Source organism: Hyperolius riggenbachi, chromosome 2 (genome assembly GCF_040937935.1).
Source record: "Hyperolius riggenbachi isolate aHypRig1 chromosome 2, aHypRig1.pri, whole genome shotgun sequence".
Lineage (NCBI taxonomy): Eukaryota > Metazoa > Chordata > Amphibia > Anura > Hyperoliidae > Hyperolius > Hyperolius riggenbachi.
The window spans coordinates 211,799,096-211,814,792 of record NC_090647.1 but is presented as its reverse complement, the minus strand read 5'-3'; the positions used below and the strand labels follow the sequence as shown (position 1 = coordinate 211,814,792).

Genomic DNA, 15,697 nt, shown 5'->3' with positions numbered 1-15,697 from the left:
GATCCGATTCGAATGATCCGAATCCTTAAAGGATACCCGAAGTGACATGTGACATGAGATAGACGTGTATGTACAGTCCCTAGCACACAAATAACTATGCTGTGTTCCTTTTTTTTTCTCTCTGTCTTTTAGAGTTATCAGGTATGTAAGTGGCTGACTCAGTCCTGACTCAGACAGGAAGTGACTACAGTGTGACCCTCACTGATAAGAAATTCCAACTATAAAACACTTTCCTAGCATAAAATGGCAGTCAGCCACTTACATACCTGATATTTAACTCTTTCAGGCAGAGAAAGAAAAAAAGGAAAACAGTCTAGTTATTTGCGTGCTTGGCACTATACATACACATGTCTATCTCATCATGTCGCATGTCACTTCGGGTATCCTTTAAAAAGATCTGGACTTCCCATCACTATCCTGGAGCGGCTGCTTTGAGAGCCACATAACGCGGCTCAATCTGATGTCCAACTTCAACACCACCACGCGTTGCGTTAGGTGCACGTTATGCGACCTTAACGTCCCCTAAAACGCAAAATCTTTTTTTTCACAATTCAGGTTTATTAAAGAAGACATAGATTACAGGTCAATGTCATACAGAAACATCTTATATAAGTAGTAACAGTGAAGATTGAATAATAAGCGTTTGTGTCAAGTTTAAAAGACAATGCAAGATAGAGTATTTTTAAAACATTAAAGGTGTGTGATATATGGTCCTGGTCTCAATAGGTGTCAAGATAAGCATAGGTTTACTCTCGACCCTAAAACGCAAAATCTTGGTGGGAAAGAGGCCTAAAGGACTTCTGATGCAAGAATAGGGAAACAAATTTTACAGCCCATAGCAGCAGTGAGAGTCTTGCTGCAGCCTGGTCCTCCATGTTGTCCTGCTGTCCGCCCGTTAAGATTGTGACCCCGCTGGCTGGCTCTTGCCCACACGTTCATGTCATCTGGCAGGGTTGAGATCTTAACGGGCGGCCATCAGTGAGGATCACACTGTAGTCACTTTCTGTCTGAGTCAGGACTGAGTCGACTGGCAGAGAAAGAAAAGGAACACAACATAGTTATTTCTGTGCTAGACACTGTACATACACATGTCTATCTCATCATGTCACTTCGGGTATCCTTTAAGCACTGCAGTCTTAAAACCCTTAAGGACCACACACTTTTTTTCCATTCAGACCACTGCAGCTTTAACGGTTTATTGCTCGGTCATACAACCTACTATCTAAATGAATTTTACCTCCTTTTCTTGTCACTAATACAGCTTTCTTTAGGTGCTATTTGAGTGTTGCTGTAATTTTTAGTTTTTATTATATTCATCAAAAGACATGAATTTTGTCAAAAAATGATTTATTTTTTTTAACTTTATATGCTGACATTTTTCAAATAAAGTAAAATTTCTATATAATTTTTTGTCAAAATGTATTGTGCTACATGTCTTTGATCAATAGACACTTACTGGATTTTTTTTTTTGTTTGGGTAAAAGTTATAGCGTTTACAAACTATGGTGCAAAAAGTGAATTTCCCCAGTTTGAAGCATCTCTGACTTTGAGCACCTGTCATGTTTCATGAGGTGCTAGAATTCCAGGATAGTATAAATACCCCCCAAATGACCTCATTTTGGAAAGAAGACATCCCAAAGTATTCACTAAGAGGCATGGTGAGTTCATAGAAGATTTTATTTTTTGTCACAAGTTAGCGGAAACTGACACTTTGTGACAAAACCCCCCCCAAAAAACTAAAAAAAGTTTCCATTTCTGCTAACTTGTGACAAAAAAAAAATGAAATCTCACCATGCCCCTCTCTGAAAACTTTGGGGTGTCTACTTTCCAAAATGGGGTCATTTGTGGGGTGTTTACTGTCCTGGCATTTTGGGGGGGGGGGGGGTGCTAAATTGTAAGCACCCCTGTAAATCCTATAGGTGCTCATAGGACTTTGGGCCCCTTAGTGCACCTAGGCTGCAAAAAAAGTGTCACACGTGGTATCGCCGTACTCAGAAGTAGTATAATGTGTTTTGGGGTGTATTTTTACACGAACCCATGCTGTGTGGGAGAAATATCTCTAAATGAGAATTTTTTGAGGAATTCCACAAGTGACCCCATTTTAGAAAGACGACGCCTCAAGGTATTCCGTTAGGAGTATGGTGAGTTCATAGAAGATTTTATTTTTTGTCACAAGTTCTGGTGGAGGATCTGAGAGTGTGGAGGGGGGGGGATCACGAGCCCCCAGGGGGCAGTTTAGGACCTGATCTAAAATATAGCGTTGACAGATAGTGACAGGGGGTGATTGATGGGTGATTTGGGGGGTTATTGGTTGCAAACCGTTGTCTAAGGGGGTGATCAGGGGGGGTCTGAGGGGTGCTGTGGGCGATTTAGGGGGCAGGGGGGGCAGGATCAGTGTGTGTGTGTGTAGTTACACAGCTACCTCCTCCCCTGGCGGTCCCTCGATCACTGGGACCACCAGGGGAGGAGGCAGCCTGTATAATACACTTTGTATACATTACACAGTGTATTATACACTTTGTATGCGTCGATCACAGGGTTAACAACCCTGCTAAATGACCGGCGGGTTGACGTCGTGGGTGGGCGGAGCCTAATGCCGGCGGATGCGCGTGCATCGCTGCACGCAATCCCCGGCTAATACCCCAGGTGCCGCTGCTAATTGGCGTTACGCGGTCCTGGGGGTGCCACTTTGCCGCCGCCTATTGGTTGTGGGCGGTAGGCAAGTGGTTAAGGTATGTCTCTATAAGCTTAGCACATCTAATCACTGGGCTTTTTGCTCATTCCTCAAGGCAAAACTGCTGTAGTTTTTTCAGGTTAGTTGGTTTAGTGTACAGTAGTCTTTAAGTTAGGCCCAAGATTATCAACTGGAATGATATCCGGGCTTTGACTAGGCCGTTCCAAGTCATTTATAGACAGATGTCTGCACTGATAATACTAATTTAAATGTTTCCATTTAAACCACTTCAGTATAGCTTAACCAGTATAGTTCAGGTTTTGGTTAGTTACTTGATTTAATGTCCATTTTCATGCTGAAAAATGAACTTTTATCAGTCTCAAATCTCTGGCAGACTGAAACACGTTTTTTCTCAGGAATCCTCTTTTTGGTTCTATGCAATTTTCCTTCAGTATTGACCAGTTCCTCTCCAAAGTGCCCCCCCTCCCCAAAGCAGGTCATTTGGGTGCCACTATAGGTTCCCCCATGTCAATGAAAAAGCCCTGGTGTTGTTTAGCAGGTACCTGTAGCTGAGGGAATAGACTGGCTAGTGGTGTTTGCTAATGGCTGTGTTACAGTTATGTGTAGGAAGGGGCTAGGTTAGTGTCAGCGATACATTTTGGGGTCTGCGAGGATGGTGAAGGAGGTAATTGACGAATGCGGGATAGAAGAAGCTCCGTGTAACTATAAATCCATTCTGCCTTTATCATGTCAGGTATGCTTTAAATGTAGTATGACTCCCACCCCCCTCAGAAACCCACAAATCACATCAAGATGACTAGATGTCTTCTCAGTACTGCAGTGTCCTCAGTCTAATGCTGGATTCTCACAATATAATTTTTTTGCAGATTTACCCGCCCGATCAATTATTTCCAGCATGTCCGATCTGAAGATGGATTTTTTTTTCTTTTTTTGTTATTGTTTTTTTGTTTGTTTTTTTTGCGATTTTCTGACTGATTTCCGTAGAAACAAATGGAAATCGGTCAGAATCACTCAAAAAATCAACCAAAAAATTGTATCGTGTGGATCCAGCATAACGTCACTCGTACTTCACATAGGATGTAAGTGAGAGGGAGTTAGACTGAGGACACTGCAGTACTGAGAACACCGATCTGGTCACTCACATGGACAGCTATTTGATGTGATATGTGTGACTGTCAGATGATTGTCAGCCCCTTTCAAACCTCCCTTCACCCCTCCATACCAGTTTCATTCCAGGCATCCATATAATAGCTGGTTCCCTGTCCCATGGTCCAGTCATCCATGGGCACGGTGTTCACAGTGAAAGGTTCACTGCTTCCTGAATGAGAACAAGGGGGGGATTCCCTCCCCCCTGTCCAGTCCAGCACAGCTCACATGGTTTTCACAGGCATCACTGCAGGAAGCCACTTCCGTTGGAGCAGAAGCGGGCTTCCTGCTGTTGCCTAGCAACACAATGCCACAGCCGTGTCTGTCATCTCTCTGACAGCGCGGCTGTTTGAGTCGCAGGGCAGGCAGGCACACTGATTAGGAGGATGCCGGCAACACTAGGAAACTCGGGCGATTGCATAATGCAGGCAGAAAAAGAGACAATGAATGCTGCAGGCGGCCAGGGAGCTCACACAGGACTGCAGCGGGTGGGGATAGCACAGAGGAATGCGCCCTCTGGTGGCTGCGTTTAGGGGCTCCAGCCTTCCCAGCCTCTGCCTCGGCCTGGCCCTGCGCTCTAGTGTGAATGGGCCCTAAGTGTCTCTTTTTTCTCTGTATCTGTTACTTACAATATGGTAGTATTAATCTATCAGCTCTGAACAACGACAGGTTTCAGAGTAGTTTATCTGTTTATGGTGAACTTACATGATCTCCTTTATGTTCAAAAAACGCTCACTGGACAGCAGCGGCACAGAACTACAATATAGTATGCATGTACTGTAGGCAATCTGGCTTATATAGGTCCTTTCTAGGGAGTGCACTTGAAAAGAAAAAAGGTAACCTTGTGAATCCTCCACTTGGTGATGTACTAGTCTAAAATCTATCAGTAACTGGTTTAAAACTGTCAGATGAAGAATACTTGTAACTGACCGCAACATAGGAAGAAGTAATTTATAATGCATTTTACTTCGGTTAGAATGTACCTCTTCCTTGTTGAATAATGCTGTCCTTGCCCAAACTGACTTTTGGTGGGTAGTCTTCACTTGCAATGTCTAATATTGTTTGACTAGATTAGCCTGAGATAATCATGCATGTTTGTCTTGCATGACAAAGAGGTAAGGCATATACTGTAGCCTGTTTTCAGAATAACACATTGGCCTCTGTTGTGTATAGGGCTTCTATGAAAAGCAATTAGGATTGTAATTTACACGTATGTTTTATTAATAAAGTTGCAGGCTGAAGATGACCAGGGCGTAAATTTAGGACTTGAAAGTAGTTTAACGCTTCGCCGTCTTTTGGTGTGGACATATGATCCCAAAATTAGATTAAAAACTCTGGCAGCACTTGTTGATCACTGTCAAGGTAAGAATATCATTTCTCATTTTACTTTTCTTTACAGTTGGTACAGCGAGGATTCAAAATCTGTTTTTGTGGTGCTGCGTATATTAATTCAGCTAGTATAGTGCCCAGTATAGCTGGTAAAGTGCCCCAGTATAGCTAGTATAGTGCCCAGCATAGCTAGTATCGTGCCCAGTATGCTAGTATAGTGCCCCATTATAGCTAGTATAGTGCCCCATTATAGCTAGTATAGTGCCCCGTATAGCTAGTATAGTGCCCCATTGTAGCTAGTATAGTGCTCAGTATAGGTAGTGCCCAGTATGGGTAGGTGGACCCCCCGCCCCCCTGCCGCGGCCGCCGCTGCAATTGGCTTACCCGGCGGCTTCCTCTATTCCCCTCTCGTCTCCATGCAGGCATGTAAATAATTCACAGCAGCTCGCCCCACGGCGGCTGCTGTGTGATGAGGGAGGAAGCAGGAGAGCGGCTTCCTGTAGCGGAGATGTGTATCGCCGTTACTATGGGAACCGCTCTCCCTACAGCTTCCTCCCTCATCACAGCAGCCGCCATGGGGCGAGCTGCTGTGAATTATTTACATGCCTGCACGGAGACGGGAATAGAGGAAGCCGCCGGGTAAGCTAATTGCAGCGGTGGCCGCGGTGGGAAGCGGGGCGGGGGGGGGGAGGGGACCACAGACCACATCACTCGCAAGCAAGCCGACCCCCCCCAACTTTTGGCCCACTTTTGGGGGATCAAAAATTCGTCTTGCTTGCGAGTATATACGGTAACAAAATGTGGAAAAAATGACGCACCGTGACTACTTTCTGGATGCACTGTATATCAGATCCTCTGTGCCTGTACATGTTGTAGATCGACTGTATTTTATTAGCAAAAAAATTGATGTGTTTTTAATAAACTACTTTCATGTTTACCACTTTAACAAATTAAACTTTTTCAAGTTTAATGATTTATTTCTTTTTTTATATATATCTTGCTTAGGCAAAAAAGGAGGAGGGTTGGCATCAGCTGTGCATGAATACACTAAAACTGGAGACCCTTACATGCGATCTTTGGTTCAGCATATTCTGGGTTTAGTGTCTCATCCAATTGTAAACTTCCTTTATCGCTGGATATATGATGGAGAGTTGGAAGACACATACCACGAGGTAAGTTATCCATAGCAAGATTTTGAGTTTATTTTACAGCTGACTAAACCAGGGCTGTGGAGTCGGTACAAAAATCATCCAACTCCGGCTCCTCAGTTTATGAAACCACCGACTCCAACTCCAGGTACCCAAAATGGCTCTGACTCCTTGACTCCAACTCCTTAGTCTAATTTTTACCAGGGTTATGGATTTGGTACAAAAATCATCTGACTCCAGGTACCCAAAATTGCTCCGACTCCACAGCCCTGGACTAAGCAGCGTATCTAGATTTTACCTTTCTAAACCATTTGGTGCTATTGGCCTCAATTCACTAAGCTCATCTCCTGTCTTTAATAACGTTTCTGAGTTGTTTCTAGAGTTATCACCATGTTCATAAGGCATGTAGTATTCACTCGACAATTTTATCTTCGACAAACCCAAAGTTAACTTCTGTCTTTATGTTAAGGAGAGATCTCTAACGTTAACTAACGTTAACTATTCAATCCTTAAAGGACTTACGAGTTGAAAATTATTTTAAAAAGTTAAAATACAGTGATGTGAAAAACTATTTGCCCCCTTCCTGATTTCTTATTCTTTTGCATGTTTGTCACACTTAAATGTTTCTGCTCATCAAAAAGCATTAACTATTAGTCAAAGATAACATAATTGAACACAAAATGCAGTTTTAAATGATGGGTTTTTAATATTTAGTGAGAAAAAAAACTCCAAACCTACATGGCCCTGTGTGAAAAAGAAATTGCCCCCTGAACCTAATAACTGGTTGGGCCACCCTTAGCAGCAATAACTGCAATCAAGCGTTTGCGATAACTTGCAACGAGTCTTTTACAGCGCTCTGGAGGAATTTTGGCCCACTCATCTTTGCAGAATTGTTGTAATTCAGCTTTATTTGAGGGTTTTCTAGCATGAACCGCCTTTTTAAGGTCATGCCACAACATCTCAATAGGATTCAGGTCAGGACTTTGAGTAGGCCACTCCAAAGTCTTCATTTTGTTTTTCTTCAGCTATTCAGAGGTGGATTTGCTGGTGTGTTTTGGGTCATTGTCCTGCTGCAGCACCCAAGATCGCTTCAGCTTGAGTTGACGAACAGATGGCCGGACATTCTCCTTCAGGATTTTTTGGTAGACAGTAGAATTCACGGTTCCATCTATCACAGCAAGCCTTCCAGGTCCTGAAGCAGCAAAACAACCCCAGACCATCACACTACCACCGCCATATTTTACTGTTGGTATGATGTTCTTTTGCTGAAATGCTGTGTTACTTCTACGCCAGATGTAACGGGACACACACCTTCCAAAAAGTTCAACTTTCAAAAAGTTCCACAAGGTATTTTCCCAAAAGTCTTGGCAATCATTGAGATGTTTTTTTAGCAAAATTGAGACGAGCCTTAATGTTCTTTTTGCTTAAAAGTGGTTTGCACCTTGGATATCTTCCATGCAGGCCGTTTTTGCCCAGTCTCTTTCTTATGGTGGAGTCGTGAACACTGACCTTAATTGAGGCAAGTGAGGCATGCAGTTCTTTAGATGTTGTCCTGGGGTCTTTTGTGGCCTCTCGGATGAGTTTTCTCTGCGCTCTTGGGGTAATTTTGGTCGGCCGGCCACTCCTGGGAAGGTTCATCACTGTTCCATGTTTTTGCCATTTGTGGATAATGGCTCTCACTGTGGTTCGCTGGAGTCCCAAAGCTTTAGAAATGGCTTTATAACCTTTACCAGACTGATAGATCTCAATTACTTTTGTTCTCATTTGTTCCTGAATTTCTTTGGATCTTGGCATGATGTCTAGCTTTTGAAATGCTTTTGGTCTACTTCTTGTGTCAGATAGCCCCTATTTAAGTGATTTCTTGATTGAAACAGGTGTGGCAGTAATCAGGCCTGGGGGTGACTACAGAAATTGAACTCAGGTGTGATAAACCACAGTTAAGTTATTTTTTAACAAGGGGGCAATCACTTTTTCACACAGGGCCATGCAGATTTGGAGTTTTTTTTTCTCACTAAATAATAAAAACCATAATTTAAAAGTGTATTTTGTGTTCAATTATGTTATCTTTGACTAATAGTTAATGGTTTTTGATGAGCAGAAACATTTAAGTGTGACAAACATGCAAAAGAATAAGAAATCAGGAAGGGGGCAAATAGTTTTTCACATCACTGTACCTGTTGTGATTTAACATCCTTAGGGGACGCCATCCGCGCCCCCGGACCATTCCACCGTGTATCTTTTAGAAATCCCCGGCTCCAGGGGGGTCCCGACCCAAATCCTCAGGTCGCCTTCAGCTGCTCAAGTAACATGGCCGCCTGGTCTTGCTGCTTCTGCGCAGTTCTCATAGCTGCAAGCGCGGCTGTGCAGCTCGGAGTCCTCCTCCAGCTCTGACCTCCTTCCCGGCGGTTTTGCGTGCTTTACGTCCACGAGACTGCCGGGATCGAGGTCAGAGCCTGGAGGAGGTCTCAGAGCTGCGCAGCTGCTCTTGCGGCTATGAGAACTGCGCAGGCTTGGCAAGACCAGGTGGCCATGTTAATTGGGGCAGCTGAAGACGACCCGAGGGATCAGGTTGAAACTCCCGGAGCCAGGGATTTATAAAAGAGGCATGGTGGAATGGACCGGGGGGCATGGATAGCGTCCCCTAAGGATGTTAAATCACAAAAGGTATTTAACTTTTTAAATAAATTTCGCCTTGTGAGCCCTTTAGAATTCTGTAGTTATTTTAAAGTTAAAGACAGGCAGTTAATTGCATGTGAAAATAACTACACAGGAGGTAACTGATAAGATAACGTACTCACTGTGAAAATGTATCTCTATACCTTAATAAGGCAAGCTTCTTTAGTGAATTAACACTAAAAATATTGATATGTGGTGGCAAATTTTCTCTTGCCTTATCTCCAGCATGATCTTAGTGAATTGATTTACTAAGATAAGGCACACTTTTTTTTTTTTCTTAGGTTTTCTAGTAGCACAACTTGGTTAGAGGTCAAACAGAATATGGGCTAAGATTGAGCATATTTGTCGGGAATAGGGAGTTTTGAGGGAACGTAAAGATATTTAAAGGTTGGAGAGTGAGGGACGTGCAAAATCCTGTACACCTGAATGCGAGGAGGTGGTTCTAGAGGAGGTGAAAAGGTCATGTGCACAGATAGAAATATCCATGCAAGATGCCGCATGCTAACAGGATAAACATAGGCAGACATGAAGTTTTTGAAACAAGAACACAGCTAAAGGTACTTATTTGTATGATACATCGAGAAGAAACATTGGGGTTTCACAGTTGATCAAGCTTTGCATTATATGGTAAAAAAAAACAATGTTACAAAGTACCCAGCAAGTTCATGGTGAATCAGAACTCCTATGAGTGTATCAGGACTACAATTGACCAAAAAGCCGTTTTACTAAAATGCTATGGAAAACAAGTTTACTTTCACTAAAACAGAAAGCATTTGCAATAAATCATATTGGAGGGCACTCCGAGATGTCTCCCAGTGCATCATTGCTGAAATATGCAAATCGCCCATTGTTGTTCCTGTAAGCTAAACACACCTCCAGATCCGCTGGAATGCAATGATGTGTCAGCTTGTTAAAAATACAGAGTCACAATAATCCAACACGGAGCAGTGCTTTTCAGCGTTGCTAGATTTGGGCGCAGCCGGCGCCTCCATAGACTACAATAGGAATCACTCCTATTGCAGCGCTCTGTGAGTAACGTCGGAGCCGTCAGCAGACGGAGCCGAAGTTGCTTAAAAACATAATAATTCGGCCTCCAGCAATCGCTGGAAGCCGAATTATTTCATTCCCCCACTATCCATGGCGGCCTGGAGGGGGAATAGTAATTAAATCGGCCCGGACTTGTGCAGAAGCAGGATCAGCCATATACCGCTGTATCCTGCGCCCAAGTCTACCGGCGTCGATTTCAAATGTACTCATCCAACATGCATACAGACTGTTTTGAATTAGTTAATCTTTATCAGTACAGTGGCTGGATAGTGTAATGGTTAAGGGCTCTGCCTCTGACACAGGAGACCTGGGTTCAAATCTCGGCTCTGCCTGTTCAGTAAGCCAGCACCTATTCAGTAAGGAGTTTCTTGGGCAAGTCTCCTTAACACTGCTACTGCCTACTTAGTGCGCTCTAGTGGCTGCCTCGCAAGCGCTTTGAGTCCGACAAGAGAAAGGCCCTATACAAATACTGCAATTATTACATAGTATAGATTAATGTGGCTCTAAACCCAGGTTAGATAATCCATATATTCAGGAGACTGCCGGTATGTGGCAACTAACGGTTTAATTTATTCTGATACCAACTTCTAGTAAAAGACCACTTTCCACTTTAAAGAAAACCTGTACTGAAAATAAAAGTCAAAATAAGCATACACAGGTCATACTTACCTCCCGTGTAGTCTACTCCTCAGTGTCTTTCTCCTGTCCCGCGTCCTGTTTGTTCACTGTGATCAAGGGAATTTTCCGTCCTCCATTTTGAAAATGATCATTACCCCATATCAGCTTTCTGGTCAGCACACAGTTAAACTGTAACATCGCCCACTTGAGCCATAGGGAAACATGGACATTACCTGGTACATCAGTTTTCCTCTCAGCCATAACTGACAGCAACTGATATTTTACTGACAGCAACTGATATATTTCAGATCTGACAAAATATTGTCAGAACTGGAAGGGATTATTGTCAGAAGAAAATGGTGAGCTTCTGAGAGGAACTGATGGCAATGTAACTATGTAATGTTCATTTGAAGTTACCTCATGTGTTTATTTTAAATATTTTTACTCAGTACAGGTTCTCTTTAAAAAGTAAAAACTGTTGCAGGGCCCCCATACCCGCATATAGTCACTCCACAATCTGTTTGAAAAGCACAGTTCAAAAAAATCAGACATTCCAAGACCATTAAAGGACCACTATCGCGAAAACTGTAAAATGCATGTAAACACATTCAAATAACAAATTTTCTTCCAAAGTAATATGCGCCATAAATGACTTTTCTACTATGTTGCTGCTAGACAGCAGGTAGTAGAATTCTGACAGAACTGACAGGTTTTGGAGCAGCCCAACTGCTTATGGGGGATTCTCAGGGGTTTCTTTCTTTTCAAAAGCACTTAGCAAATGGCAGTTGCTCCGTCCAGTGGCCAAAAAAGTGTACGGTGTGCAGGGAGGTTGGCCGGCATCTTTGTATAAATCCTTTTCAGGTGGAATCTTTCTAAAGAATAAAAGCCATGCTGAGAATCCCCCGTGAAGAGATGGATTAGCCCAAAACCTGTTGGTTCTGTCAGATTTTTACTACCTACTGTAACTGACAGCAAAATAGGGGGAAAGTAATTTAAGGCTCATTTCAGAAATGTTCTTCTTATTTGTATGTTATTACATGTACTTTACATTTTTGCGCGATAGTGGTCCTTTAAGCAGATTATGCATTGCAAGTGATCTTATGTTTAGTTGGTGCCCTGGTTGAATATTGAAGAGAATCTGTACTCTAAATTTTTTACAGCAAAAAGCATACCATTCTCTTCATTATGTTCTCCTGGGCCCCTCTGTGCTGTTTCTGCCACTCTCTGCTGCAATCCTGGCTTGTAATTGCCAGTTTTAGGCAGTGTTTACAAACAAACTAACCAGCTTGTGATAGGCTCACATAAGCAGAGTGTGTGAGTCATACAGAGCCTGCAGGGGGCCTGCAGAGGGTGTGTATCGCTTCTATCCATCACAAGCAGCCCTGCACATTCCACACATTCAAGCCTTAGCCCAACAGACACGACAGAGGAAAGGAGATAAGATTTATTACAGAGACAGTGCAATTAGGAAAGGCTGCAGTAAGCCAGAGCACATTAGAACAGGCAAAGGAACTTATAGGATAGAAGAACTTAGGCTGAAAAATTTGTTAGAGAGTCTCTTTAAACAATACATTTGTCTAAATGTAGTTTCAAAACAAAAAATATGTACATTAATTTTTGAATATGTTTAATTGCTCCACTTGCAAGCATAAATTAATGTTATTTAATTCATCTATATATGGGTTTGCATGGCCTGTAGGGGCATGCAGTAGATTGTAAAATATTTATTTAATTAATCTTTGCAGCATTAGCATTTGTAAACTGTGTATCTGTAAAAAATAGAATAGATCTGCGATTTATAAAGCCGTCAAAAGAAAATTTTAACCTATCAATAGTACTATTGTGCTGGGTCCTCTTAAGTACTAAAATTGACAGCATCAACATTTATTTTTTGGCATAACTAATGTTAGGATGCCAGTAAATTAGGGCCTTGCTAAATATAAACACCAGAATTGGCAGCAGTACTTCAGGTATAGATGTTTTAGACAATATAAAATGGGAAGCAATGAATGCATTTAGGCAGGACAACACAAGAGCAAGTATTATAAAATGTAAAATACTGTACATGTGTACACATACATATACAAGATGTACTTTTGTCCCAGATAGAAATGCAGCATAAATTAGTTTTTTCCTATGTTACTGCCACTTTCAGTAGGTAATCCGAAGACATAACAACAAAAGCTGTTCAGGTGATACCTTTTAACCTCCCTGGCGGTACGCAGTTTGAGGCTGCGTCCGCGGGAGGGATTTTTGGAATAAATCTTGTTTTAAACTTCGTAGCTAGCACTAGGCTAGCTAGCTGTGTCCCCAAGTCCCCCGGCACCTATCTGCTCCCCCCGATCGCCGCCGGCAACACTCACCCGTCCGAGATCCCCCGAGAGTCGCAGCTTCCCAATTAGCTTCAGTCGTCGCTATGGCGACGATCGGACATGACGTCATGCGCAGTCCCGATCCTCCCCATGGCGAAGCCTGGAGCTGATCGGGAGGCTGCACCATCGTGGGATCCCTGGGGGTATGTATTGCGGCGGGGATCGGGGGGGGGGGGAGAGTGGAGGCACTTGGGGGGCACAGGTAGCTAGCTGAAGACTATGTAACAAATTTTATTTAAAAAAAATCCTCCCGGGCCATGCGATCCCCTGCAGCGGCTAGCCCGACACTATCGGGCTTACCGCCAGGGAGGTTAATGACTAACTATACCAGTGATCTGCAAACTTGGCTCTCCAGCTGTTAAGGAACTACAAGTCCCACAATGCATTTGCCATTATGAATCATAAATGTGGCTGTCAGACTCCTGCAATGCATTGTGGGACTTGTAGTTCTGTAACAGCTGGAGAGCCAAGTTTGCAGGTCACTGAACTATACGATGTCTTTGCAAGTTTTAAGTTTCTTCTTCAGGCATGTTACAGAACTAGGTCAGATCCATTCAAACTTAGTTTCGAAAGCTTGCAATCTTCCAATTCTCTCCATGACTAATACCGGGCCGCACGCGACTTTTAGTAGGTAGTAAATATTTGACAGATCTGGCTGGTTTTGGACTAGTCCATCTGCCATATTGTGCAAGTGAAAAAGGAGAATGGTCCGTATCTTTGTGTAGATCATTTACAGGGAGTGCTTTTGTAAATAATAAAGAAAATAATGAGAAAACAGGAGCTAGTACAAAAGCTGTCAGATCTGTCATATTTTTACTACCTACTATAAGTGACATAGGAAAAAGTAATTTACAGTGCATTGACTGAGAGAAAGGTATAGGTATGTGTGTACATGTATTTTAAACTTTACAGATTGTTGGGATAGTGGTCCTTGAATATAAAATAGACAGATGTACACTATTGGAGCAGACCTTTTAGTTTTTGCTCTGCAGGATCCCTGTTAGGCAAGGCTCCAATAGTATAAAATAGGCAGGAATGCAGCAGGAGGACAAAAGTTGCTATCGGAATTGGCAGAATTATAAGGGACTATATTGAGGCTTTGCTCTATTAATACATTTTTCGAAAGAAGAATACCGGTACTTTGTTCATGATTTAAAAAAATGTACATAATTGCAGTGTTCTCCCCAGAAATTTTTTTCCAGCCGGATGGCATGAAAAAGTAGCCGGGTATGGCAAGATTAGACAATGCAAGGCTGGGGCTTGTGTGTGCCACTCTGCTTACAGCAGTGGAGGAGGTGAGCCGATGACAGCCGGATGCTCACCAAAACTAGCACCCGGCTAAAAGAGCCTGGGGAGAACACTGTAACGGAGTTAATAAAAGTTATTGATTGCATTGATGGGTGACTGATTAAATTAATTAAAGAGAACCCGAGGTGGGTTTGAAGAATGCTATTAGGACACAGAGGCTGGTTCTGCATACTATCACCAGCATCTGTGTATGTACTGTGTCTCTCTCTCCCCCCCCACACAGCTTGTCACTAGCTGGCTGTTAACCTTTATGTTGCTTGTCAACGCTGCTCCCCCACCTCCTCTATAGCGCTGCTCCCCCCTGCGTCCCTTCCCTCCGGCGGTGACTGGCAGCATTAAGGTAAACAGCCAGCTAGCGACAAGTTGTGTCCTAATAGCATTCTTCAAGTCCACCTCAAGTTCAATTTAAAAGCACAAATAATGTGATAAACTTATACATGATTAGTAAAAGCTAATGTTTGTAGGAGGGAAAGGGGAGAGGGTAGGACAGGGCAAACTGTGGACTGGTCAGCCCTTCTGTCTGGCACCATCTGCTGCACTAAAAACCTACTCAGCCAGCACACTGGAAGGGGAACAAGAAACCACTTCCAGTGAGTACTAATTGAGCTCCAGGCATGTTCCCAGCTTGGCAAACCCAGTACCCTTTGGGTTGTTGGTAGTGTGCATTGTGTCGGGCAGACTAATAGACCCATGTAGTCATGCATCTTCTGGTCCAGCCCATGCTAGTGCCCTTTCAGGCTGGAACAATTGCTTCATCACACCCAAAAAATTGTGAGGTTTATAACAGTACTGCTAGGTATTCTACTGCTTCCAGCTATCCGTTGGGTGCCATGAACACTGAGGCATAAGGTTTAGGAAGGCGGATAGGTCTGCTTCTGCTGCCTAGCACTTCCCCAGAAATGAGCGCACTATTGGGTAGGCACCCAATAGTGCGCTCATTTATCTTTACAGTATGGGGGATTCCCTGGGATTAACACTGCATGTGTGCAGCTCCCTGCTGCTCATCTTTGAATTTGACCCATGGACTTTCGGCAAACCTTGCTCAGGCCCTTCTAGTAGTGGTTACTTTTTCTCATGGACTGGTTACATCTTTGAACAGTAGCCCAGCTTCCCTGGCAGTGTACAGCTACAACAGAGTACTCTTCTTTTCATTTTGCAGGTCACCTAGGGTCCTGCCTTATACTAGTTGCTACAGTGCTCCCTACTGACCATTTTGTTCTGCTTATACAGTATGTGGCATATACACAGCAGATATGCTGTCGTGCGCGCGTGCAGAGCGCTCCTGGTGTCACATGCATGCGCACTACCACCTGACCTGGACTGAGCTGCGGCGACAATTTAGGGTACAAAGAAGGGGG

At 43.2% G+C, this 15,697-nt stretch overlaps 1 protein-coding gene across 1 annotated transcript in view; it reads left to right on the top strand.

Annotated features, from left to right (window-relative positions):
• TUBGCP3 (tubulin gamma complex component 3) overlaps positions 1-15,697 on the top strand; it is a 146,919-nt gene that overhangs the window by 76,773 nt on the left and 54,449 nt on the right. The window contains exons 10-11 of the mRNA XM_068268058.1: positions 5,071-5,203; positions 6,176-6,342. Of these exons, the coding sequence (XP_068124159.1) occupies positions 5,071-5,203; positions 6,176-6,342 (300 nt within the window). The remainder of the gene's footprint in view (positions 1-5,070; positions 5,204-6,175; positions 6,343-15,697) is intronic.